General features: G+C 39.8%; 1 protein-coding gene across 3 annotated transcripts; it reads left to right on the forward strand.

Annotated features, from left to right (window-relative positions):
- Nucleotides 1–1,289: 1,289 nt before the first annotated feature.
- On the forward strand, nt 1,290–26,252 carry LOC308092696 (aminopeptidase N-like). 3 transcript variants are annotated; one of them, XM_080438774.1, is made up of 24 exons: nt 1,290–1,549; nt 3,457–3,535; nt 5,573–5,670; nt 6,988–7,086; nt 8,111–8,297; nt 9,434–9,576; nt 9,884–10,020; nt 10,707–10,833; nt 12,242–12,396; nt 12,518–12,631; nt 12,786–12,929; nt 14,383–14,448; nt 14,640–14,705; nt 15,186–15,346; nt 16,086–16,162; nt 16,624–16,754; nt 17,042–17,097; nt 18,845–18,992; nt 19,265–19,356; nt 20,279–20,386; nt 21,459–21,626; nt 22,751–22,891; nt 24,189–24,270; nt 24,401–26,252. In XM_080438774.1, the coding sequence occupies exons 2-24, from the start codon at nt 3,459–3,461 to the stop codon at nt 24,569–24,571; spliced, it is 2,748 nt and encodes a 915-aa protein (XP_080294900.1). In that variant the 5' UTR covers nt 1,290–1,549; nt 3,457–3,458; the 3' UTR covers nt 24,572–26,252. The 3 variants fall into 3 exon arrangements, with proteins under 3 accessions (XP_080294900.1, XP_080294901.1, XP_080294902.1); XM_080438775.1 differs by having other exon boundaries at nt 1,290–1,366; XM_080438776.1 differs by lacking the exon at nt 3,457–3,535.
- Nucleotides 26,253–27,778: the final 1,526 nt, after the last annotated feature.

Consider the following 27,778-nt stretch of genomic DNA (forward strand, 5'->3'; position numbering starts at 1 on the left):
TGGGCACTATGAGGAAAAGTGGGCACTATAAGGAAAAGTGGGCACTATGAGGAAGAGTGGGCACTGTGAGGAAGAGTGGGCACTATAAGGAATAGTGGGCACTATGAGGAAGAGTGGGCACTATGAGGAAAAGTGGGCACTATGAGGAAAAGTGGGCACTATGAGGAAGAGTGGGCACTGTGAGGAAGAGTGGGCTCTGTGAGGAAGAGTGGGTACTATAAGGAATAGTGGGCACTATGAGGAAGAGTGGGCACTGTGAGGAAGAGTGGGCACTATGAGGAAGAGTGGGCACTGTGAGGAAAAGTGGGCACTATAAGGAAGATTGGCACCTGGATGTAAAATTTGCTATTTTGTTAAAAAATTAAAAAAGTAATAAAGGCTACATGATGTGAACATGCACAGTACATCATTATCAGACTTACATTTACCTCAACTTCTTGTTTATGCCCAAAATGATTGGTTACACAGGTGTTGTGTTATTGTAGAAATATTAGACCTTAAAAGTCCAAATTAATGTTCAATCATGTTCTAATTATGTATTACGTATTATTGTATTTACTTGAGACCGTTTTCCAAATATTAAATTGTTTAACATTTTGGACCAAATAGCCAATTTAACATCGAGGTGCCCACTTTTCTTTATAGTGCCCACTTTTTCTGAATGCGCGCGGACATTTCTCGACAGTGGAGTGGATAGATTTCGGTATAACCGTACCCCATGGAACCAGTGCTGTATGTATACCCCACTGTATCGGCGAGCACCCATTTTTATAACCTGACGCTTCCAGATCCAAGAAGCTTACGTCACACATTTATGCTGTCTTGAGAAACGTAGTTACTCAATACCGCCCCCATCTGGCAGAGTGAGAAACGTAGTTACTCAATACCGCCCCCATCTGGCAGAGTCAGGTTACCATTTTTATGGGTCACGATGGGTTTTTTTTTTTTTGTTTCCTACATTTAAAAACAATATTAAAGATTTTTTTAAAGTTTAAAAAACAAAATTTTCCAACCTTCAATTCCAACATTTTTCTAAAGTATTTCATTAAAAAATAATAATAGGCTAATAATGATTTCCATAAATACATTAAACCAAAAAAGGTTAAGAAGTAGTGAAAATAGCAGATCTATACAAGCTCACAAGGCAGTGCGTGAGCTTGTAGATCGGCTATTTTCACAAGTTTGGGTCACGGGGCAAACGTCACATTTCTTTTGGGTTTTGAGCTAAAAACTAAAGGTTTGGGAACCACATGCTGTGGGCGGGTCTAACGTAGGCTACAGAACAGAAGTCGAGCGGATCCTGACTTTATTCGTATTGGAAAGAATCGAAAGATCCATCCAGATCCAGCCGAAGCCGACAAAAAAAGTAACTTAATTTGGGTAATGCTGCCATAATTAAGGGAGAGCCATGTTTTGCAGCAGCAGCCCCTGAAACAGAAAGTGTGCATGACACTGATCAGGCTGTTATTCGCTCGCCAAAGTTTAGTAAAACAAACAACAGTGAGCGTCTAAGCAAAGCTCTTTGACGTCATTACGCCTGTTACGGACGGTGAGTGTTTATTATTAACATGAATAAGTGCAGTGGTGGAAAGTAACTAAGTACATTTACTCAAGTACTGTTATAAGTACAATTTTTAGGCTATCTTTACTTTACTGGAGTATTTCAAATTTTCAGTACTTTTACTTCTACTCCACTACATTTCAGAGGCAAATAGCCTAGTGTACTTTTTACTCCAATTTGTTGTAGATTTAGATCAGTGACCACTTCAGCCTTAGCCTTAGATCAAGACTATCGTAGTATTTTATCGAGTCTGACTTTTACTTTCGTATCTACGAGAGTCTTAGCGACCACTCCCCCAGTTTGTCCTGTCACCAGTAAAGCCTGTATTTCTCCAAACATGTACAAATGCAAAATGTAAGGTGCTTACTCGCTTGCCCCAAATATTAATTAGGTGTTCGGAGTATTCATGCAATGTATTATACCATATATTTCAATAAATGTTTTAATCCCGTCTGTGGCCGATTCTGTCGGAATTCCCAATGGGCGGTAGTGACGGGGGTCCAGGTGAAAGCCGGAATTACACTCAATGTAAACAGGAAGTAAACGAGGAGAGGAAATGGCGTTCGGCCACAGACGGGATTAAAACACTTCTTTATTGAAAAATATGGACTAATACATTACACAAATACTCCGGGAACCTAGTTAACATACGGGGCAAGCGGGTAAGCACCTTATATTTTGCATGTGAATAATGTGACCTTAACAGCCCAATAAAATGCTGCTGTAGTTAATTCATTACCATCTTTATCTCTTAAAACCTGACTGTCATCAATCTTTTTTTCACCACCCCACTAATTGGACTATTACATTGTACAAATACTCCGGAGTCCGGACACCTAATTAACATATGGGGCAAGCGGGTAAGCAACTTTGTAAATTTTTGGAGAAATACGGGCTTTAGGCTACTGGTGGTGACATTCTAAGGCAAACTGGGGGGGTGCTTGCCTCTCGTAGATATAAAAATGTCAAAATCGATCAAATACATCTACGACAGTCTTGATCTAAGGCTAATACATTTCGGTCATTTGAAAATAGCCACTATCGTAAATCTGCTATTTTCAAAATATTTAAACATTTTACACATTTTATACATTTGAAATTGTGAAATGGGACATTCTGCATAATGAGTATACTTTTGGCACTTTAAGTACATTTTGAAACCAATACTTTTGTACTTTTACTCAAGTACATGTTTAATTCCGGACTTTTACTTGCAACAGAGTATTTCTACATCGCAGTATTGATACTTTTACTTAAGTAAAAAAAGAGTAATTTTTCCACCACTGTGAATAACCCATGTGACCTTCTTAACAGCCCAATAAAATGCTGCCGTAGTTAATTCATTACTATCTTTATCTCTTAAAACCTGACTGTCATCAATCTTTTTTTCACCACCCCAACCCATGGGAGCTATTCTGGCCCAGTAATACATCATCCATTTACATAGCCTACTTTCAATAGTAGTGATGCATGTGGTTGTAGCCTAGTGTAGAGAGGAGAACATAATAGAGGCAACAGTCAGATTTATCAGTAATAGTTGAACTTGGCATTTTAGTACAGTTGTCAGTTGACAGACACTTGTAGGCACTTTAGTACAGTTGACAGCAGTTATAGGCATTTAATACAGTTGACACAGACACTTATAGACATTTCAGTACAGTTGACAGTTATATTAGGCTATATGAGGTATAGGGTACTACCTAGAGTGAGGCTGTGCTTTCAGTGATGGAAGTTTAGCAAGTGTTGTTTTAGAATATAACTTTTAGTTGGTCTATATTTCATGTTTTAGCTATTTAAACCAAGTGTTTCTTCAGGTGATTGTTTGTGTGCCAGTGAAACGATGGGAAAACGTTGCTGCCATGTTAACAAATGGTCTGTTATCGCTGCCTTTTTAGCCATGGGATCTGTGGCAGTCATTGTTGGCTTGTGGACCGTTGCCCTCGCAGGTTTTGTCGTCAAACCTCCAAGGCAAAGGTAGGACCTGGCTATTTTTTTATTTACTTAAGTAAACGTATCAGTACTGCAATGTAGAAATACTCTGTTACAAGTAAAAGTCTGGTAATCAAAATTTACTTGTGTAAAAGTACAAAAGTATTGGCATCAAAAATATTCTTCAGTTTCAGTTTTATTTATTTCATTAATGGCTGTTCATGATTACATTAATTTACTTTTCTTTCTTTTTTTCTTTTACTTTTTACGTGTTCCATAAATGAAAAGGAGCCCCTATCTACAATTAAAAGTCAACAAATAATAGATGCTCTGTCCAATGGCTACCAACCAGTACGGCATGATTCATCAAAATAAAAAGGAAAAAATGAACAAAGAATGAGAGAACAAGGAAATAAAACAAAAACAAACAAAAAATGTAAATTTACCAAGAATGAGAGAACAAGGAAATAAAACAAAAACAAACGAAAAATGGAAATTAACCATCCAAATCATACTTTATAATTTTCCCCCTTTTAAACACTTTCTTAAACTGAAACATTGTTGTACTACTCCTTGCCTTGAGAATTCCATAACTTTATACATGTAACAGAAATACACATTTGTTTTAATGTTGTCCGAGCAAACAGATGTTTAAAATCTTCTTCTGTGGTCTTCATCCTCTGAACTAAACTCAAATAACTTCTGCAACTGTTTTGGTAACCCTCTGTTTTTCGCTTTGTACACAACTAATAATGTTCTTAATTCAACTAAATCCATAATTTTCAACAAACCTGATAACATAAAAAGTCTGTTTGTAAGTGCTCTGACATCCTCTTTATAATTATAAATAATTCTTAAAGCTCTTTTTTATAACATAACCAAGGGAATGATATTACTCTTATACGTGTTGCCCCACACTTCCAAACAGTAAATACAATATGGTAAAACCAGTGTACAATACAACATCCTCAATATACTCATGTCTAAATCATATTTTAACTCGTTCAAAATAAAGACTTTTAGCCACCTTGGCTTTTACATACTGTATGCTATATGATTTTTCCTTGTCAATTTGTCGTCTAATATAACACCCAAAAACCTAAATTCGTACGCTCTTTCAATATTCACACCATAGAGCAGCGCTACTCAACCCGCGGCCCGCGGGCCGCATGCGGCCCGATCGCAGCGTCTTGGCGGCCCCCTCATGGTCAAAAAAAAAGAAAAAAAAAAAAACTTTTTCTTTTTTAAGCACAGGATAAAAATATACATTTCCGTTCAAATATATGGGTTGCTAAAACATTTTTCAAAAACAAACAGACAGACATACATACAGGTGCGTCAATTGTTACAGGTATAATGCATAGTTTTCTATGCATTTCGGGTTTTTGGGGGGGTTTGACCCCCAAATTTTTCCGGTGTCTGCCACTGGACATACACACAACACAAAATAAACTGGTACAGTGAAAAGAATATGATGTCAAAATGTACATTTTCTTGTGCGTTACAAAATCGAAAAATCCAAAATAGGACCGTCATTTTTATGGCGGCCCCTTGGACTTTTGGTATTTTGCTGAGTGGCCCCTGAGCCATCTTAAGTTGAGTAGCCCTGCCATAGAGAGTAACATTTCATCCTTTTTCAGATTAGAGAAAATTATAAACTTTTTTTCTTTTTTCAAATGTAACGATTTAAACCACCTTTTAAGTTTAACCATTTCATTTGTAATACCTTCTTCTGCTACACTTATTAAGTTATCCCCTGAACAATTTTTTTTTGTGTCGTCTGCAAACAAAACAAATGCATTATCTTTGATACGTCACAAATGCCACTAATTTATATAAAATAAAGAGTGTTGGTCTGAAAACCGAGCCTTGTGGGACCCCGCATTCAAGCTTCATACATTCAGATTTATAACCCTCCAACTGTGCATATTGTTGCCTGATGTGAAGTTAACCGATTAACCAGTCCAATACACCGCTCACACCATATTTATTCAATTTAGAGATTAGTATAGTGTGGTCAATTGTGTCGAAAGCCTTCTTTAAATCAATAAATCCCTGAATACTGTTTGTTTTTTCTTACAGTCATCGTCTCCCAACTGAATTGGTCCCACATCACTACAATGTGACCTTGTGGCCTCGCCTGACCCCTCACCCCACCAGAGGTGTCAATTATTTCACCGGTGAGGAATCAAAGTCATTTGTTCACTTGTACATTTTAAGAATCACTGGGTTTTCCAGGGGAGAGCGTCATTGATGCCAGTGTCACTGATGCATCATGCGAGTCCACCTGTTCACATCGTCTGTTAAATAAAAAATGGTCTTGTGTTCCTACAATGGTCAAACAAGTGACAACAAACATACATACTGTACACTGCAATACAAGTTTGAAATTAAGAGGGGTTACTTTTCTACATTGTTCCAACTCATTTTCCATGGTCTGTTCCGTGGTACGATGCTCCAAAATAGAGAGGCACTCTCAACAGGTTTTGAAGCACCAACTTGACGCCTCCAGTATGGCTACAGCCATTGTAAACAAGAGTTTGATGACGCAAGTGTCTGACGCGTTCAGTGTGTCAGGGCCTTAACACAATATTCCTCTATCCTGTCATAACATACTGTATCACAACCATTATGTACGACACGACTGAGAATTTACCCCAGTCACTGTTAGACCAGTGCTTAAGTAAGTAAAAGCAGACCAACGGTTTCTGTTTTAACCACTTTTTCAACCCGGGATCCCTATTTTGGGCATGTCATTATAAGCGAAAAAGGGGAAAGAATTGAACATTAAAAACAAATAGTGCACATAGCAGATCTACATGTTCATACTACATCGCAATGCAGCACGTTGTGAGCTTGTAGATCCTCTAATTTCGCAGAGCGACATCTTTGTTCAACAAAGTATAAAGTAGGGCTTAAGCGGTTAAAGTAGGAATCAGACCTCTAATGGCTGGGGAATCATCATTGGCCTACTTTTTGTTGGTCCACACATGAATGAAGTGGTAATACGTTTTTAACAGCCCTCTGTCTAAAAGCAGCAGACTATCATCACCGTCTGTCATAACATGAATTAAGACCTGAGTCCGATTCTACAAATGTCTTCTAAATCCTAACAGTTTTCTCAAAAAACGTGTGTTGCTATATCAGTGGTTCTCAAACCTTTTCACGTCAAGAACCCCCAAAATTATATGTATTTGGCTGTGGACCCCCATCTCAAAATATTTTGTTCCAGGGACTCCTAGAAGCAAAGTTTTGAGTTAAAAGTGTTTGCTTTAAAAATATATATACTGTATATTCAAAGATTTGCACACATTTTCACAAATAAAAAAAAAAGATCAGATATTCAAGCTCATAGTGCGGCACGAAGTGACGCGCTGTGAGCTTTTATATATCTGCTATTTTTGAATAGCCAACCAATGTGCTATATATATATAGCCCAAATCTAAAACGACACAGTTGCTTTCCCGGTTTTAAAATAACACTTCCATGCTTCACAGGTCATTCTATGGTGGAGTTTGAGTGTGTGGAACCGACCAATCTGATTGTGATCCATTCTAACCGGCTGGACTACAACGAAGTCAGACTCACCGCTAAAGGTACAGTACATCCTACTGTACAATAGAGAGTCGTGCGCATGCGTGGCTGTTTGTGTGTCTGCCTCTCCAAGCTGTTTGTCTGTCTGGGTCTCCAACAGGTTAGGTCTCACTTCGCTTTCGGTTCGCATGTTGCAGTTAGGTTTCGCTTTCGATTTACGTGTCGACACAAACACCCATGTTGCAATGACCGTCGACACGCTCTGCTGTCTCTGTCTCCAATGTGCGGCCCAGGCTACTAGACGGGAGCCCCGCGCAGCGGCTAGACGGGAGGGCCGCACAGCGGCCCGAACCGCTAGTACAGTACAATATACACAACACAATACTGCCTGATCAAAGTTGGTATGGTGACTTTATACATTGTCAGATACTTGAATGTGTACTTATATTATCATCACTTTACCCAAATATAGCTCAAGTGGAGTTAGGAGGTTTTTGACCAGTAATGTTTCCGTCTGTCTTCGTCATTCTAATCAATGATGTAAAAAACAGCTATCTCCACAAGTTGGAGTTAGGTGGTTTGGTTAGAAGCGCTTTTTAATACTTTTCATTGGTTAAATATTTGTAAAACCCACACACAGTGTTCAATAGCACTGATTTATAAAAAAAAGATAATAGAAGAATTGAGATAGCTAATTTCTGCCCGACAGCGACGATATGATATATGATATAAAATATATAATTATTCAGGACCTGTTAGGACTGCTTCATCAAAACATCAGTTAGCTTGCACCTTAAATGAAGATAATAAAAGGAAAATGCAGATTTCTGTGTATTTCTCCACAAAATGTTGATGTTGCAAAATGATGACATCAAACATGATCATGCATCATCGGTCTTACATTCAATGTGATTTAGGTTTAAAATCTGAAAAGTTTTCCTTTAAGATGACCTGTGTGCTCCAGCGTTCACCTTTTAAATGTTATACTTTACTGTACATGTGATATTTGTACAATTTGTGTACAACTACTACTAATGATAATAATTATAATGATGATTAGTAGCTCAAATCTTTCTTTCCCTTCAGGTGAAACGTCTGCTCCTGGTATTAGGTCTGACTCCCTGGAGCCTGCCACTCAGTTTCTAGTCGTAGAGTTGAATGGTAAACTGACTAGAGGACAGAGGTACCAACTGTACACTGAGTTCACCGGAGAGCTGGCAGATGACTTGGCTGGTTTGTACCTCAGTGAATATGAAGAAGATGGAGTCAAAAGGTGATGTTATGTTTCTTGAGTGTTAAGGGCCGTCCGCACCAATTATGATAACTATTAAGATAGCTATAATGATAATGAAGTGAGCATCCACACTGATGAACGATAACATTTTGTAAACACGAACCTTGTACATTTGGATAGGTTTTACTTGGCTGTCGTTCATCAAATCGCTCTAAAAGTGATCCCAGCGATATGGTTCACCACTATCGTCGTTATAGTTGTGGTTTGGACTGGCTATCCACTTAAGGTGGAACGATTTTTTAAACAATATATTTATAGTTATTGTAATATAGTTAGTTATCTTTCTCGGCGTTGACAGCCCTTTACAGTCACAAGAGTAACTGTTGACCAGGAGCCAAACATTGAAAAGGTTTAGCTAAAGATAGTTTCTTATTAGCTGTTCTCGTTTACATAATACAAGAGAAACAATAAATAAAAACGAATGTTATTTCACTGTCCCAATATTCATAGAATCGTAGATTCCTATGTAATACTTTAGACTCTGGGCTTAAAATAGAGCTCCTACTATTGCTACTGTCTATAAAATGTTGTACAATGCCAAATAATCAAACAAACTCAAATCATTGGCTGAAAGTAACCCATGAGTAATATGGTGATAGAAACTCCCAATACATTCATAACTGTATACTGTATGCAAATGTGATAAATGGTGACATTTATTCCTTCTACTAAATGCAGTACAGTAAACATACGCAACTCTGTTCTCAATAAACGTCAACTTGTTTTTCTCACCAGTAAAATCTAGAACTGTCTCTACGTCATAAATATACCTCATAAATATCATAAATGGAGTTGGCGAATGTGTCTGTACAACTTTATGGCTGATCGAGTTAACCATATCTTTGACTGGCATTATGGAAATGTGTTGTGTAAGAGTCCTTTACAGTATGCAACTTGTTTCTGTACTTTTTATTCTGTATGTTTATAATTTTAAACATTTAAACTTGCAAACTACCATTCTTGCAGAATATTCCGAATTGTTTTTGGCCTGCAGTTCCTGTCAGTATGCAGACATTTAGCTAAGAATAGAATTGTCGGTGTACTGTACAGTACAGCGTTTTCATTTGTATTTGTTGTTGTTGTTGTGATATTCATTATGTTTTGATAATTCTCAGGGTTGTTATCACCTCTCAGATGCATCCAACTAATGCAAGAAAGACTTTTCCCTGTTTTGATGAGCCAGCTTTGAAAGCCATTTTCCATATCACTCTCATTCACTCCCCTGGAACTATAGCTCTGTCCAATGGCATGGAGGAAGGTGAGTGGAATGTGCAAAAAACATGCAATGGCAGTGTGAAAGAACTAAGAGAGAAATCCTGTCACTCTCGTGGCTGCTTGCAATATGATTTGTTGTCTTGCAACTTCATGTATTTCTGTGCAAGCTATTTAGATTACTTTGACAATAGAATGCACAAAATATCCCATAGAATGGGATATTTTGTGCATTCAGTCAAATAAGAAGTATATGATCAACAACTGAAAATGCTTAAATAAACAAATTCAAATGATACAATGTATCATTGTTGACAATCGCTAATCTAATTATGTGTTTGCCTTTTATCCAGAGATTGTTAACACAACCATAGATGGAGTGGCAGTGACACGGACAAGGTTTGAGCCTACCGAGAAAATGTCCACTTATTTACTGGCCATCATCGTCTCTGATTATGCCCGCCTCAGCTCTAAAGAAGGAGACATATTGGTAACTCTTCGTTTATTTGGGCACTAATTACCCTGTAGTCAGTGTAGTGCAGTGGTTCTCAACCTTTTCAGGTCGTGACCCCCCAAAATAATAATATTTGAACTGGGGATCCCCCAAAATAATAATATTTGAACTGGGGACCCCCACCCTGACAAGCACTTGGAATTGTAAGAGTTGAGGCATTAAATTTAGTTTTACTCGGTTCCACAGATAAATATTGTGAAAATAGCAGATCTACAAGCTCACAACGCCTATTTCTTAATATTATTTGACAATTTGGCCAATGTTTGACCAGTTTTTATAGTATAGTTGGTTGATTACTTTTAATGCAGTAATGGTCTTTTTTCTTTTCTTTCTTTCTTTCTTTCTTTTTTTAAATTAAATTGTCACATTACTGTCATCTCGGTGGGACCCCTCCAAAAATCATGTGGGGACCCCCCTGGGGGGTCCCAAACCCACAGGTTGAGAACCAATGCTGTAGTGGGCATGATGTCATACCCACATAATAGAGTGAACATAGACGAAGAACATATATCTAATATGACTAAAAACATGCACATTTGTGGTATTCTCTATAACAGCATGGCTGCGATTATCTTCTAAGACTGAGTTACAGCTGTGCTGATATCAAGTACTGTATAATAGCATGAACTTTGCTTCAATAATACACAAGTAACTGTTTACAGATCCGTATCTGGGCTCGGAGGAAGGCCATAGAGGAAGGGCAGGGAGACTATGCCCTCAAGCTGACTGGACCCATACTGGACTTCTTCCAACAGTATTACAACACCTCCTACCCGCTGTCCAAGTCTGGTGAGGCCTGTTTTACCACTTACAACCTGCGCCGTCCCTATTTTGGGCATGTGTGCACGTCATTATACTGTAGATCTACTATTTTCGCGGCATGACACCATCATTCGAGGAAGTTTAACCCATTAAGACCTGGAACGCATCTGTGTCACGCATCATCTGTCACTTTAGATTTCTTTGGCTATTCAAAAATAGCAGATATACAAGCTCATAGCAGCTTGTAGATCTGCTTTTTTTTTTTTTTTTAGGATTTAGAAAACATTTTAAAGAATCGCCTCAGGTCTTAATGGGTTAAAATAGGTCTTAAAGGACGACTTCACCCATTTTCAACCTATCTTCATATAATTGTTCCTCAACAATGCTCATTATAATATGGTACAATTTTGTCTACTCGGTCTGTGTCTCATATACAGTAGGAGGGCTGTGGACAGTTTGGAAACCCGCCTACCAGTGACATCATCAATGGGGAATCCAAGCTAATATAAACTGCATAAACTGCTTTCTATTCCTGGAAAGTTATATGCTATAATAGAAGCCGTTGTTCTCACGTTAATACTTTTTTTTTTTTTTAAACCTGCTTCACGATGATGTCACTGGTAGGCGGGTTTCTGAAGTTTACACAGCCCTCCTTTGAGACGCAGACAGAGCAGATTTTTAGATTTTTTTTTTACCATTTTATCATAACCATTAGTGAGGACCAATTATATGAAGATAGGTTGAGAATGGGTGACGTAGTCCTTTACGTAGTTAACCAATTAAACCCCAGCATCCATATGATATTGTGAGCTTGTAGATCGGCTATTTTCAGCAAAGACATTAATGTAGAGCGAAAACAGAAACTACACTAGTATAGAGCCCTGGGGGACTCCGGTCAACCAAGTATAGGGTTTAAGTGGTTAATACTGTAGTCCTGCTCATGTGAGGACATCCACTCTTTGTCCTGTTTGACGTGCATCCATTTGATTTATTCTTACTTCTCCTTCCACCAATGAACACCTGATGATTGATGATTTCACATCAAGCATTTCTATCTACTGTGCAGAGGCCATTCAACTGTCAACTATAGGCTCATCCTATTGTAAACTACCATAATTATGCCCCCCCCCCACCCCAGTGTTTGCCAAATGTTTCTCCATCTCACAATCTTTACCTTCTGTTCAAAACAATCATAATAACCTGCTATTACAGCCATATAGATATAGCTATATATATATAGCACATCTGGTTGGCTATTCAAAAATAGCAGATATACTAGCGCATATTTAATATAAAATATTTTGAGAAGGGGGCCCCTCAAATGTTTTTGGAGGGGGGGGGGGGTCCTTGACGGGAAAAACTGTTAGGATTCAGAAGACATTTGTCGGCCTCAGGTCTTAATGGGCTAGCTAGACTATGATTTTATGCCTTACAGATCAAATAGCTCTTCCAGACTTCTATTACGGAGCAATGGAGAACTGGGGTTTGGTCACATACAGGGAAACCAATCTACTCTATGACCCCCTGACCTCCTCCAATTTAAACAAAGAGACCACTGCCACCATTATTGCTCATGAACTGGCCCACATGGTAAGATGATTTGTGATTTGATTTAATAATTATACCTTTCTTATTAGTAGTATACATCTCTGTCTGTCTGTCTGTTTTAATTGATTAATTGGCTGACTGTCGTTACTGTTTCCCTGACCAGTGGTTTGGTAACCTGGTGACTCTGAGGTGGTGGAATGAGGTGTGGCTCAACGAAGGCTTTGCTTCCTATGTTTCCTATCTGGGAGCCGACTATGCTGAACCACAATGGAACGTGGTATGAATTATAGTGGATTAAACTAAATTACTTACAAAACTCAGCTCTTTTTAAGAGTGCTGTATGAATAAACTTGACTTGAATTCACATACAGTAAATATCATTGATATCATTTATTTAAATTGACACTGACTAATGCATCTGTTCCATCCAGAAAGACTTGATAGTATTGGATGATGTCCAAAAAGTGTTTGCTGTAGATGCCCTGGCCTCCTCTCACCCCCTGTCCTCCAGGGAAGAAGACATTGTCCTGCCACATCAGATCAGTGCGCAGTTTGATACCATCTCATACAGCAAGGTACAAGTAGAACGGATGATAAATGACATACAGTTTGATACCATCTCATACAGCAAGGTACGAGAAGAACGGATTATAAATGACATACAGTTTGATACCATCTCATACAGCAAGGTAGAGAACTGATAATAAACTATAAGATTATCACCCGAGCATTCCTCACTGCTCATTACCCAAAGCCTTATTTATTCATGAAGACAATGAGGAAATAGATAGATAGACAGATAGATCCCGCAGGGAAAAACAGTCGCCCAGAGGCAGCATAGCAGTTAAGAGTTACAGAGTTACAGGAAAAGAGTAAGGAAAGAAAGTAATGTCGTATACAGCAATACAAGGCAAGAAAGGGAAAAGAAGAAGCGCCATCAAAACAGAACAACAGTATACAATAGTATATAAGGAAAAACAAACACTGCACTATGCAGAAAAGAACTCCAAGGTTACAGTGTCTCACCGCATCCCGTCCTGCACTATGCACTGCTATGTCATTAAAGTTGTACTATGCATAAACCTTTAAGATGACATCATGACATACTATCGTTGTTGTGACAGAATGCAGCAACATCCCAAAACTTCGATCTGCGTTCATTTAACTCTGATAGACTGCAAATGTTTGGCATGTTTCTTTTTCAGTTTTTCTCCCCCCCCCCCACCCTGTCTTTCTTAACCCTGAACTTGAATTCATTTTTTAGTTTTTGTCGCATTCCTAAGCCAATAATTTGATGACCGGCAGCAGTTCTGGTAGGAGACACCAACAAGTGTCCTTTGTGTCTCCTACAAGAACCACTGCCTACCGGTCTGCTGGTCATCAAATTATTGGCTTAGGAATGCGACAAAAACTAAAAAATATCCATGAATTCAAGTTTCCATGGGGTGACTAATCGCTAGAAAAAAATATTTTCTTTGGGTGAATTAACCCTTTAGACTGATTCTACAAATGCCTTGTAAATCAGTAGTTCTCACACACGTTCAAAAATAGCAGATGTGCAAGCTCGCAGCGCGGCACGAAGTGACACGCTGTGAGCTTGTAGATCTGCTATTTTTGAATAGCCAACGCCTGTGAGATGCCTGAAGAAGGTCTATTGACCGAAACGTTGGCTAAATAAAGTTGTCCTTATTAAGTGCAGACGGTGTGCAGGACGGTCATTTTATTTTATTCTATACGTCTGATCCCTGCCTACGCACCCGTCTCTGAGTTGATCATGTGTGCATAACACATGGTTGTTTCCTGTGAATAGCCAATGCAAAAATAATAGCCAATGCAAAAACAGATGCTTTCCTGTTTTTAATGGGTTAAAGTGGTGAAAGTGGAAAACCAGCTATGTAGATCGATTCTGATTCTGATGTAACCAAATACATTTGGTTACATTTGCAGGCTCAGAATATTTCTTTTTTTTTATAACTAAACACAAGGGCTTTACTGTGTAACTTTCAGTTCCTTTCTCTTTCTCTTCAGGGTGCAGCAGTGCTGAGGATGTTGTCAGATTTCCTATCAGAACAAGTCTTTGTCCAGGGTCTCAGCGTATGTATTTGTGTTAAGTTACTGTATATTATACAGTACACTACAGTAGTATGTATATTTAGATTGACTTTATATAACAGGAATATGAATCAGGACTTATCACTTCCTGGAAATGAATGATGGTATTATTTCTGCCTCAGTCACCAGTGATCTCATAATAGCATACTGAGATGTGATGCATTCTTCCCCAGAGCTACCTAAATCATTTTGCCTTTGGCAACACAGCAGGCACAGACTTGTGGGACCATCTACAAATGGTAAGAACATTTGACTTGTCTTGCAAACTAATCCCTACTACTACATTACATTTTCATTTGATTTAATAACCGTTTAAAACAAATAAAAATGACCCAGGGGGCGTGGGTTTGACATCAGGACTTTGGTGCTCTTCAGCTGCGGTTCTCAAAATGTTTCATGTCAAGGACCAGCAAATGAATATGTATTTGGCCATGGACCCCCATCTGAAAATATTGTGTGCTAGGGACACCCTTGAGAGAAGATTTGAGTTGTTACATATTCAAAAGATTTTTTCAAGCTTGCACACGCATAGGGTTAAAGTGTTTCAATTATTGCTCAATTTGGTGGGGACCCCCTGGGTTCCCCTCAAAGACCCCTGGGGGTCCCTGAACCCCACTTTGAGAACCACTGCTCTACAGAAGTTGAACACCGAACTTCCCAAATAAGCGGATGAAGCAGCTCTTTTTCAATGGCTATCTGCTGTCATTTGTCCTCCATAGGCGGTAGATGCCAATGGTATGGACCTTCCTGCTGGGGTCAATGATATTATGCAAGGCTGGGTCTCTCAGATGGGCTTCCCTGTGGTCACCATAGATACCTCTAATGGATCATTATCCCAGAGGCATTTTCTACTGGACCCAAAACCTGATGTCCCGTATAAGTACGTTGCATGACTACTTCACAGCCAAAAATACAAATCTTGTGTTCACACCGGACGTGAAGTGAATCTTTGCTCTTTCTTGCTTGACTCATGCATGCTTAATCGCGTCAATGTTAGCACTTAATGTGCGTCACGCCATGTCATTCTCAGCCAATGCAAATTTGCATCTATCTTTGCATTAGTCTCATCTCACGTAGCCAGACAACTATTCCACAATCTCCGAATGCTATATAGTCTGGAACTACATCTCCCGAAATCCGAGGCAGAAAGCTATCATCTTAATTTTAATTTCCATTTCTGCTAAGCAGCAAGCTACTGTATATATGCTTCGATGATTTTGATTTATATTAGAATACATTTGCGCAACTGTAAAGACGTCACATCCGCTTTATCGCTTGATCATTTTCAGAGCTTCCATGCTCCAGACTGTATGACGGAAGCATTTGAAAATTGTAGGAGGCAACAGTCTGGCTTGCGAGACTTTGCATTTTGATTAAAAAAAAATCTTTGCATCTGCTTTTAATGTACACATATTTTGACCAGATTCACATAGACATTCATTTATTCTTCCCTTTACTTATTCCTTTCCTAGCTCCCTCCTTTTTTCTCTTTAGTTATTTTATTCCTACCACCCCTCCATTCACACTTTCCTAATTTACATCATGATAATGAACCCATTGAATCGCACTCTTTCTCAGTCAGTAATCACTCAGACTCACTGACCTTTGTTTGTTTTCAGCAATATGTGGCTGATTCCTATCAGGTGGATGAAGTCAGGAAAGGTTCAGAAAGACATTTGGCTGATGGAGAAGTCAGGTACAGTATGAACACACCAACCTGTACTGTTGTGGTTCCTGTCTTTTAGCAATTAGCAATATAATCATATATACTGTATATCTTTGCTGATGACAGTGGAGAAAGTCAAGTATGTTTGCACTTAGCAGTGATGTACAGTAGCTATCATGCTAGGCTGACGTCTATAAAACCCTCTTTTTTTATTGTTCTAAAATCTGGTAATATTGTTTCTCGCGACAGTATGTTTTGGACATTTACTTACAAACTCAGCAGGTTTGGAGTTAATCTTAAACAGGTTGACGTACAGTATAATGTAACACGATGCATAATACAGTACCTCAGCTTTGCTGCGTGCACTGCTGTTTTCTGCTATAGATACACAATGTGTGTGCACATGGAACATAATGCATAATGCATTATCTTTCTATGTTTACGGTACATTGCTCTCTTCACAGTTCACACCATCTTTATTTTTCTTTCAGGGGTAAACAGAGAGATGAGGACTGGTGGTGATTGGGTTCTGGCCAACATCAATGTGACTGGTTATTATAGAGTGAATTATGATCTTGGCAACTGGGAAAGACTCCTCACACAACTCAACACTGACCACCAGGTGCACAATCGTTTCATTTCAAACCATACAGATCAACTATTTTAGATCAACTCCAGACTTAGCCACCCTGTAATGCCATTATGTTTTATTGCATACAATGGGTCATTTCCGACAAGATTAAATGCAAGGTTAATTGAATCCCATAATTAGTTTCTTCTCCCATGATTTGTTTTCCTGCTGTTCATGTTCAACATCTACACCCACTGTAAATTATAGGATTATAAAGACATTTTTGTTGCCACTAGTGTCCCCAATTCCTGTTTGATCAACAAGAGAATGTTTTGCAGGTGATACCAGTGATCAACAGGGCACAACTGGTGGATGATGCTTTCAATCTTGCCAGGTAAGTTTCAGTGTCGCTGTCTAACATAATCTGGCCGTGGCGGACATAGATATAGAAACCTAGATACCTCATTGGCCTCTGCAGTTCGTTGGAGCGACCTGTTTGGTATGGTGGCCGACTGGCCGCCATATTCCCGGGGGGAACGGGCACTGGCCAATCACAGCGTGTTGACTACTGGCCAACCACAGCGCGTCTTTTCCAGGACTTGTCAGAATCTAGTTGTCCCGCCCCCACCTGCCTCTGATTGGCCTACTGAACGCCCCCTTCTGTGACGCACGCGGAAATTTCCAGCTGCCCTCCCGGAAGCGGAAGCGCGTCCGCCATACAGACGCTTCAGAGCCAGAGGAGGCGTCTACCTTTATATGTCTATGGTGGCGGATGCCCACTGTGTTTGCAGTTTAATCCATTAAGACCTGATAGGCCAATTCTACAAATGCCTTCTAAATCAGTAGTTCTCAAACGTTTTCGTAATAAAAAAGGATTCAAGATTTTTCAAAAATAGCAGGTGTACAAGCTTTGTGTCGCGCTGAGAGCTTGTATATCTGCTATTTTTAAAAGCCAACGCTAAAATGACACAGGTGCTTTCCCGGTTTGAATAGGATAAATGCTGGAATTCTCACCCCCCTCTCAAGTCCAAGGTTCAGTTAGAGAGCTGCATTTGACCAAACCCTTATATACTTAGTTGACTGGGGTCCTTCAGGGCTCCATACTTGGTCCGCTCATTTTCTCCCTGTACACCAAATCTCTTTGCCAAATATTCACCCCAGAATGGGGACGGCTAGCGAGGGCTCATGTGGTTTACCACGTGCTAGTAAGAGACAGTAGACAGTATATTAATGCAGTGGTTCTCAACATGTGGGTCGGGACCCCCAGGGGGTCCCCACATGATTTTGGGGATGACAGTGAAGTGACAATTTAAGGACCTTGTTAAGACCTTTTTAATGAAAGTAAAAAAGCAAAGAAAAATACCATTATTGCATCAAAAGTAATCAACAAACTAACTGGTCAAACATTGGCCAAATTGTCAAATAATATAAGAAAGAGGCAAAGATTGTGAAAATAGCCGATCTATAACCTCGTAACGTGATGTGTTGTGAGCTTGTAGATCTGCTATTTTCATTATTTTTGCTGCTTGGGTAATCAACTGCACCATGTTAGCTTTATGGACCACTATGCAATGAAAATACTATCAACATTCAACAGGGCTTCTTAGACATATTCGCCCCATGATCCAAACTTAAGTCAAACTGTCCAAGGACAGCCTATGGCCCGTTATGGTTACTTAAAACCGGAAAGCAAGAACCATATAAATATACTCCCGTAGACACTTACAGTAACTGACAACTCTGCTTTTTAATCAATGTTTCTAATCAATGTTTCTGTCCTCTGTCCTTTGTCAAGACATTCAAACTAACGTCATTGTGAGTCACTTTTATAGCCTTCACCATTGATGAGCAAACCAAACACAATTGGAGTGCTCATAAAGCCCTTCTTTATGAGACATTGATTGATCAAGGCTACTACGGAGCCACGCTGTAAAACAAAAAAAAGGGACTGTCTGTGTGTCTGTCTATGTGTCTGTCTATTTGCCTGGAGTTAATCTCGCAAACCGCTGGACTGATAAGCGCCACATTTGTTGTGCACGCTGCCAGCTGCCTTAGTCGCCCTCATCAATGAAGAAACTTAAGTGATCATGAAAGTAATATGAATTGACATCTCCATCAAAATAATGTGACTGTTCCTCCAGGGCCTCTGTGCTTCACACTACTCTAGCGCTGAGGACTACCCTCTATCTAGATGGAGAAACACAATACATGCCCTGGCAGTCTGCGCTGAACAATATGCACTATTACTACCGAATGTTGGACCGCACTGAAGTCTTTGGGCCTATGCAGGTATAATATCTGTCCTCTCTCTCTCTTAATGTCTTGCTCACTGTGTGTGTGTGTGTGTGTGTGTGTGTGTGTGTGTGTGTGTGTGTGTGTGTGTGTGTGTGTGTGTGTGTGTGTGTGTGTGTGTGTGTGTGTGTGTGTGTGTGTGTGTGTGTGTGTGTGTGTGTGTGTGTGTGTGTGTGTGTGTGTGTGTGTGTGTATTCGTGTATTCGGACATATCTAACCTAATGAAAAGTTCCTTGAAGAATAACTAGAACAACATCAAATGTTTCCAGGACTACATGAAGAAGCTGGTCACTCCTCTCTTCCTGCACTTCAAGAACGTGACATCAGAATGGACACAGGTTCCAAGTGGACACACTGACCAGTAAGTGGTCTGGATATATTTATTTAAACAAGTGGTTTTCAAACCTTTTCATGTCAAGGGGACCCAGGGACCCCCAGAAGAGAAGATTTGCGTTAAACAATTTCAGTATCGTTAACATTTTTCCAATACTTTCAAGATTTATTTAAAAGAATGGTAGGTGTACATGCTCTGTGATGTGCTGTGAGCTTGTTTATCAGCAATTTTTTAATAGCCAACGTAAAAAATATGGATAAAGTGGTTAAAATGATTGTGATGCTATATTAACTAATTTAGCTGGGGACCCACAGGAACCCACCCGACGACCCCTGTGGGTCCCCGTACCCCACTTTGAGAACCACGGCTTTATGGAATGAATGATAAAGAATTAAATAATGAATCAAAGACAGAGATTCACCTAATAAACCTATAACCTCACATGTTTGTTTATCGGGTGTTATTCCATTATCGCATATTTCCAGTTGGAACACAGTCTTACCACTTGGTAATGCTAGCATTTTCTCCCTGACCATTTGAGCCCCACAATCCACCGATGCTTTTAAAAATGGACTCACAACATACCTTTTTAACAAAGCTTTTGCTTAGTCCTTTTTTTCCTAGGTCTTTTTCCTAGGTCTTTTACTCTATGCCTTAATTAGTTTTTAATCAACTTTTTACCCCAAGAAGGGTCTAATGTTGTTGCAGAATGTTTTTTTATTTCTGTCTTGCCCTTGTTTTTATGCCATTTTTTAAAACCCTGTAGCACTTTGTGATTTGCAAAGATGTAAAGTGTGTTATAAATAAAACGCATAATTATTAATATGAATGTATTATTTTCTCTACTCTACCTCTATGTTTACTGATTAACTGAAGGATATACAGTAGGCACCAGTTATATCTTTTGGGAGTCAGTGTGTTAATCATTAATGTCTCTCCCCTACTACAGATACAACCAGGTGAATGCTATTGACATGGCCTGCAAAACAGGAGTGGCGGAATGCCAGAATTTGACCACCACATGGTTCAGACAATGGATGGACACTCATCACAATCCGTTAGTACACCACTCGTATCCTTTCATCTCTGTCCACACAGTACAGTACAGTATGTCTATCTGCCTCGCTGTATGGTGTAAAGTAACTAAGTATATTTACTCAAGTGCTGTACTTAAAGTTGTACAATGCAGAATCACAAATAACGATTTTTAGCAACCTCTGCTGGTCACTACCGTCACTGCATACAATTTCCCTAGTCCTCGATTACCCAGAATTCCATTCGTTTTCACCGGAAGCCGGAAGCGTTTCAAAAAGCGATCTTTTAATTGTTTTATACTATCTACGGATCGTTTCTCTTAGCCAGTGGAGCATTAGTTACCATGAGCTGTGCTTTCTTTTTCTGTTCTTTTTCGATCTTCCAATCCTACATTATCTTAAAATCAGCGTGAGGTTCCTTTTTGTTAATAGCGCGGTAGTTCCTGGCCAAACAGGAAACCGTTGCGGTAGTTCCTGAGGACGTCGGCCACGACGTCATGACGTTGGCCAGGAACGTCATTTTCCCGGGAAAGTCCCCCCCGTACACGTTCAATAGAAAATATATAAATAAAAGGCTTCCGGGGGTGAAATTCACGGAGTGGGTGTTGTGAAACTTTTGCCACTCGCAAAAGATATACAATTTAACTTTAGTTTTGTTGAAAACGTTACCTAGTATTACTTTAAGTACAATTTTGTGTTTTTTACTTTACTAAAGTATGTATTTCCAATTTGCAATACTTTTACTTCTACTCCACTACATCTCAAAGGCAAATATTGTACTTTTTACTCCACTACAATTATTTGAAAATTGAAGTTACTAGTTACTTTGTAGATTTGGATTATTAATACAAAACGAACAACCACTTCAGCCCTATATGCTATACATTGGCTATTTAAAAATAGCCGATCTACAAGCTCACAACAAGTTGTGAGCTTGTAGATCTGCTATTTTCAAAAGATTTTTATACATTTTATACATTTGACAACTTGTGAAATGGGACTTTCTACAATAATGAGTAGCCTACTTTTATTTTTGTTACTTTAAGTATATTTTGAAAATATATGAGTACTTCTTCCACCACTGTGTGTTGCCAGGATTCATCCCAACCTGCGTTCATCGGTGTACTGCAGTGCCATGGCAGCAGGGGGCGATGCAGAGTGGCAGTTTGTCTGGGCCCAATTTAAGAATGCCACAGTTGCTAGTGAAGCTAGCAAACTGATGCACGCTCTGGCATGTACCAACGACAAGGAACTGTTGAAAAGGTGTGTGTGTGTGTGTGTGTGTGTGTGTGTGTGTGTGTGTGTGTGTGTGTGTGTGTGTGTGTGTGTGTGTGTGTGTGTGTGTGTGTGTGTGTGTGTGTGTGTGTGTGTGTGTGTGTGTGTGTGTGTGTGTGTGTGTGTGTGTGTGTGTGTGTGTGTGTGTGTGTGTGTGTGTGTGTGTGTGTGCTGCTCAATCTCCTCCATTATAGGCAGTCGATCTATTTGAAGGAGAAGGAGCTTCCTGTACCAGCATATGTTGACTGTGAATACGTTCATGTGTGTTGTTTACATTCTGAACTTGTCTGGATTCTACTCTGTGTGGAGTTTGCATGTTCTCCCCGTGTCTCCTAGGGTAGTTAATACCCTCACAAAAACATGTAGTAATCCTGGTCACTATACTGCCTCCCCCATGACAGCCGGGGCGCCTGATGGAGGGGAAGGGAACTGGTTGGAATAACGTGTTCCTTCCACGCGCTACGTCCAACCAGGGAAACTCCCCCCTGTCGGGTGACAAGAAGGTCAGTTGGCTCTCATGCCTGAAGGAAGCATGAGCTCGGCCCTGGTCTCCCTACTGTGGGGGACTGGTGTAGTGCTGGTGTAGGGCTGGTGTAGCGCCCAGGATCACTTAGGAAATTGGCACCGGGTGAAAAAAAATGGGTTACAAAAATCGCGGGATAAAAAATTTAGTGAAAAAAAAAGAACTTGTCTGGATTCATGCACTGAGACACATGTTATTTCAAGTACATAAGACATCTTAAGCAACTGAAAAGTATCTGTAATGTATTTTATAAATGTGGACTCAAATAAATGAGTAGAAGTGTCTGTGTGTGTGTGTGTGTGTGTGTGCGTGTGTGCGCGCGCGGGTTTTAAAGGGATAGTTCACCCCCAAAACGAATCGAATTCATGGATATTTTTGGGCTTTTGTCGCATTCCTAAGCCAATACTTTGATGACCGGTAGGAGAGACAAAGAGTCTCCTTTGTGTACCGGTCTGCTGGTCATCAAATTATTGGCTTAAAGTTTTTACAAAAAAAGTCTCCATGGGGTGACTAATCAATAGCAAAAAAAAACATTTTTTTGGGTGAACTATCCGTTTAATGTGTCACTCTGTCTCTTCTGTCCTTCCAGCTATCTCTCCTTCACCTTAAAGCCAGATATGATCCGGAAGCAGGACGCCACTTCAGTCATCGTCTCCATTGCCGGTAACAGAGAGGGGCAAGATCTGGCCTGGAACTTTGTCAGGGAAAACTGGGAACACATGTTTACAGAGTGAGTATTATACTAACACCGTCAATAGATCAGACAGAATAAGGAGGTGTGAGAGAGAAAGAGAGGTGATGATTTCCCGGTTTTAATGGGTTAAGAAATGAGACTGTTGGAAAAAAGAGCAAATTGAAAGGAACTGGTTATGGTATTGAATAATAAAGAATTAAATAAAGAATCAAAGACAGAGATTCACTCAATAAACATAACCTCACTTGTTTGTTTATTGGGTATTATTCCATGTTTTTTTTTGTTAATAACTGGCATCTAGTTGTACGTTTCAGATAGTGTACAATAATAGTGGACCTCAAAGTGCATCTGTTGAACTGCCAATATTTCAGGTGCTAAGTCACAATATTTTTTTCCCCCCCAGAGGTTAGGTTAAAGGTAGGGTAAGTGATATTTTTGGGTTAAAACAAAAAGTATTTTGTTAAAAGGTTTAAAATACTATATTCTGATAGTAATCATTGCTATAGAGTGTTTGATCAGTAACAGGAGTCTCCCCGTCTCTCCAGCTCTTTAATAAACAGAAAATACATTTTTCGGTAGGTGTCAAAATCTCAGCCAATCAGGAGAAAGCACCCATTTTTAAGCTTCATTTTTATAGTGTTCCAGTTCCAATTTTGCCTGCTCATTTCTTAGTGTCATCACTTCCAATTCCACTTGTTTTATCTATATCCTGATTGAGTTCTCTGTCCTGGTTGGATAAAATTGGAAATGAAACTGAAACGAAAATGCATTTTCTGTTTAATAAAGAGGTGGAGAGACAAAGAGACTCCTTTTACTGAACAAACACTCTATAGCAATGAGTACTATCAGAATATAGATCTATTTAACACTTATTTTAACCAAAGAAAATCACTTACCCTACCTTTAATCACCCTCTTCAGCACTATATACGTTTTGGCCATTTGAAAATAGTCCATCTACAAGCTCACAATGCGACGCATTGTGAGCTTTTAGATCTAGAAGTTGTGAAATGGGACCTTCTGCATAATGAGTAGCCTACTTTCTACTGTTGGTACTTTAAGTACATTTTGATACATACCAATACTTTTGTACTTTTACTCAAGTCAATTTTGAATTACGGACTTTTACTTCAGGTAACAGGTATTGATACTTTTAGATAAGTAAAAAAATTGAGTACCTTTTCCACCTCTGGATACGTGGTGGTGTAATTTAGTAAGACTGAGACTCTGAGATTCAGTGTCTATTTCATTGCATTTTTACTAGTGGGGTGGTGGACAGGAAATGAAACTGGGGATTTCACACTTACCACACATACCATTTCATTTTGTTTCAGCTATGGAGCGGACTCCTTCAACTTTGCCAACTTGATCAGTGGAGTCACTGAGAGATTCTCTACTGAAGCCGAACTGCAGCAGGTTTGTGGTGGAATAATCAACCTCAGTACCTAACTTAGTATTATTTAGGGTTCCCAAACTTTTCAGGTGAACTGATGTACAAGAATTATCAATTTTCTCTTAACTGTACGTCCATGTCTGTGTCCCTTAGCTTAAGGCCTTTGAACAGGAGAACAGTGACTTTGGCTCAGCCACGCTGGCTCTGAAACAGGCCTTTGAGAGGACTTCCGCCAACATCAACTGGCTACAAGAGAACAAACAAGACATCTTGAACTGGTTCAACCAACGCAATATTCAGACCCATAGAGAGAGAGAGTTATGACACTATTTGATCTCGCCGCAAAGCGGGCCGCTATGGGCTATAGTTCCAAACATTGGAACTTCCTCATTGAGATAGATCGAGCATTTCCGCATTCCATTCTTACTATGGGAGTCAACGGTAGTGTCGTCACTCTCATATTAGATCACGCTGACAAAATTGTGAGAGAGAGAGGGTGAGCTCTTGGTAATAGTATAGTACAAAAAGGTAATAGATTAGTATAATAGAATAGTAATAGATACATTTGATTGATTGAATACTTTATTAACAAGTGAAAACAGCACGGCAGAGCGATGACTAGTAAACAAAAAAACAAACAAACAAAACAAAAAACAAACAAATACATAAATAGTAGTCATTATAAAGATTGAACATTACCTTATGATCGATTGATATTGGACCGCATTAATGTTTTTCTTTGTTATTTTATCTATACTGTACAACAACATGTTTTATATACAACTATTATTTTCTGTGTTATTGTCTCCGCCAGGCCGAAAGGCATGGCGAGAGAGTATGTTTTGCCCCCTGTCCGTCCGTCCGTGTGTCCGTCCGTCCGTGTGTCCGTCATTCTGTCATTTTGTGTACAGCTAATCTCTGGCACCGTTGGCTTGATCGCAGCGAAACTGTGCACACACACTCCCTGGATGCCAGAGCAGAACCTCTGCCCCAAATTTGTCAAATTAGCCTTTTATAGCGCCACCAGGAGGCCGCTTTTTGCAAAACACATTTCTTGACAGTACTCCTACAGATTTTATCCAAACATCACGCAAATCAGTACACAGTATCTCTATAGTCATGTGATCAACACGGATCTGTCCAATTTTCCATATTTCATCCTGATTGGCTAAGGTTGGCTTCCAAAGTTTGCAGGATTGCTCCGTTTTCAACAAAATGCCTCAAATCATGAACGCAGCTTGCGATTTCCGTGAGATTTCACACGCACATTCCCACTAGGCCAAGGAAGAAATGCCACTTGAAAATGTTCAAATCAGCCTCATGGTGGCGCTATAAATGGACGATTTGTGTTTTGAAATATAACTTCACCGATCTGCATGAAACTTTGCACGCACACTCCCTAGAGGCTAAGGAAAAACAACTGCCCTGCATTTTTCACATTTGCCTTTCATAGCGCCACCAGGAGGCCGACTTATGTAAAACAAATTTTTTGATATTAAGCCTTCAGAATGTATCCAAATTTCACGCACATCGGTACACATGATCTCTATAGTCATGCGATCACGATGGATCTTTTAAAATGTTCATATTCCATCCTGATTGGCTAACATTGACATCTAAAGTTTGCAGGAGTGGTCCGTTTTGAACAACAAAATGCCACAAATCATGAATGCAGCGTCCGATTGCGGTGACACTTTGCACGCACATTCGCACTACATTGAAAAACAAATGCCACCCTTTTAACATTGCCCTATTATAGCGCCACCAGGAGGCCAATTTTGCAACACTTTTCTTTTTTATATTACTCCTACAAATTCAAACATCATGCAAATCTGTACACATATAGTCAAGTGATCAAGATGGTTCCGTACGATTTTTCATATTCCATCCTGATTGGCTAATTCCGAACATTGCTGCCCCACAATAACCTACCTGACCTGGCGGAGACCTGTGCTCCGAGGAGCACTTTTTCTAGTTATCTTTGCATTATGTCTTTTCTTTTTATATGGACCCATGAGTCTGGAATAAAGATTATATATATATATATACAATGAAACAATTATTGGAAAAATATCTGACTGAATGACTTTATGGGCCATATTTGACAAATGAGATGTATATATATATATATATATATATGTCACAGGGTGAATGGAGAACCAGGTAGATTGAAGACAGAGCGCTCGTTTTTAGGCACAGGGCTTCGGGGCGAGGCGGGGCTTTTAGCGAGGCTCGCGAGGAGGAGGAGGAGAAGGAGGACGCTGCGAGGCGGGGGTTTATTACGTGAGGCTCGCGAGGAGAAATAAACCGTCCTCCTTGAGAAGGAGGACGGTTTATTTCGCGAGGAGGAGCTCCTCCTCGCGAAATAAACCGTCCTCCTTCTCCTCCTCGGCGCGGAGAGGCGGGGCTTTGATGTGCCGACGCGGACCTGTCTTTTGTTGTTCCCCCCCACATAGCAACCAGGAAGCTACGCTAGGGGAACGCTGAACACGCGTGCACACGCACAAGCTTGTCCACGACGTAGGCGCGCCGACTTAGTGGAGCTTGAGGCCGAGGAAGCGCGCCCTCGCGCCTCCAGGCGCGAGTGCCCGCGCTGACCGGCCGATGCTCTACTAGTCGACTCAGCGCCGTTTGAGTTGTAAACCGATAGGGACAGAATAGTTCTTTTCATGGATCACTGTGTGTGTGTGTGTGTGTGTGTGTGTGTCAGGGAGAAAGTAAAACAAAAGCCAGAACACAATAAAAGTATCTTAACAGTCCTGCTTTCAATAAACCAAAAAAAGCATGAGCGCGTGCGCTTGTGTGTGTGTGTGTGACTGTGTGTGTGTGGTCGCAGCCATATACATGTTTGTGCACAAGCCTGGCTTGTGGCTCCCTCTAGTGTTGCTTCTACAGAATTGCTGGTGGGTGGTAAAAACGAACGCGCCTTCTTCAATCTACCTGGTTCTCCATTCACCCTGTAACATATATATATATATATATATATATATATAAAAAATAAGTTGCATAGATCGGTTATTTAAAGTGCTAATGTGGCTTATTAGTCGCTTATTCTTTTGGGCTTGTTTTCATAGATCTGGTTGCTTATTTCTCTCGCGAAATCTGGCAACACTGCCTGTGATAGCACCATGGACAGCACCTGTGTGAACCTTGAGCCATCTTGAGCCTCCAGGAGGAAACAAACATCACAGTCTTGTGTTTTATTTGTTAGCTATAGTTAGAACTTCAGGAAAATAGCAAAACTATCTATAAAACAATTACCATTTTGACTTTTTGTCATTCTGACCATTACACTGACCTGCTACAGAGTTGATAACATAGTCTACTGTAGGCACTTGTTGCTGTTCTGCTCTGTCCAGTCTCTCTAGTAATAAAAATAATACGCTTTCGCTGCTCACCAAAAAAAAGACGGTTTTAAGATTTTGCAAGCCTACTCTCCTTAGTGGGAACACCCTGAGCCCCCCACCTCTCTTTTAAAATACACTTTTTGATCAAAATGTAAAATAATCCATCGGAGTGGAAACATTTTTT

The sequence above is a fragment of the Gymnoscopelus braueri genome (genome assembly GCF_963280865.1).
Source record: "Gymnoscopelus braueri genome assembly, chromosome: 9".
Taxonomy (NCBI): domain Eukaryota; kingdom Metazoa; phylum Chordata; class Actinopteri; order Myctophiformes; family Myctophidae; genus Gymnoscopelus; species Gymnoscopelus braueri.

What these genes read in the sequence shown, in the direction of transcription:
- LOC308092696 (XM_080438774.1), top strand. Translation starts at nt 3,459, where the DNA reads ATGGGATCTGTGGCAGTCATTGTTGGCTTGTGGACCGTTGCCCTCGCA. An exon ending in CTCATGAACTGGCCCACATG is followed by an intron (nt 12,397 to 12,517) that starts GTAAGATGATTT and finishes TTCCCTGACCAG; the next exon opens with TGGTTTGGTAACCTGGTGAC. An exon ending in CTGAAGCCGAACTGCAGCAG is followed by an intron (nt 24,271 to 24,400) that starts GTTTGTGGTGGA and finishes TGTGTCCCTTAG; the next exon opens with CTTAAGGCCTTTGAACAGGA.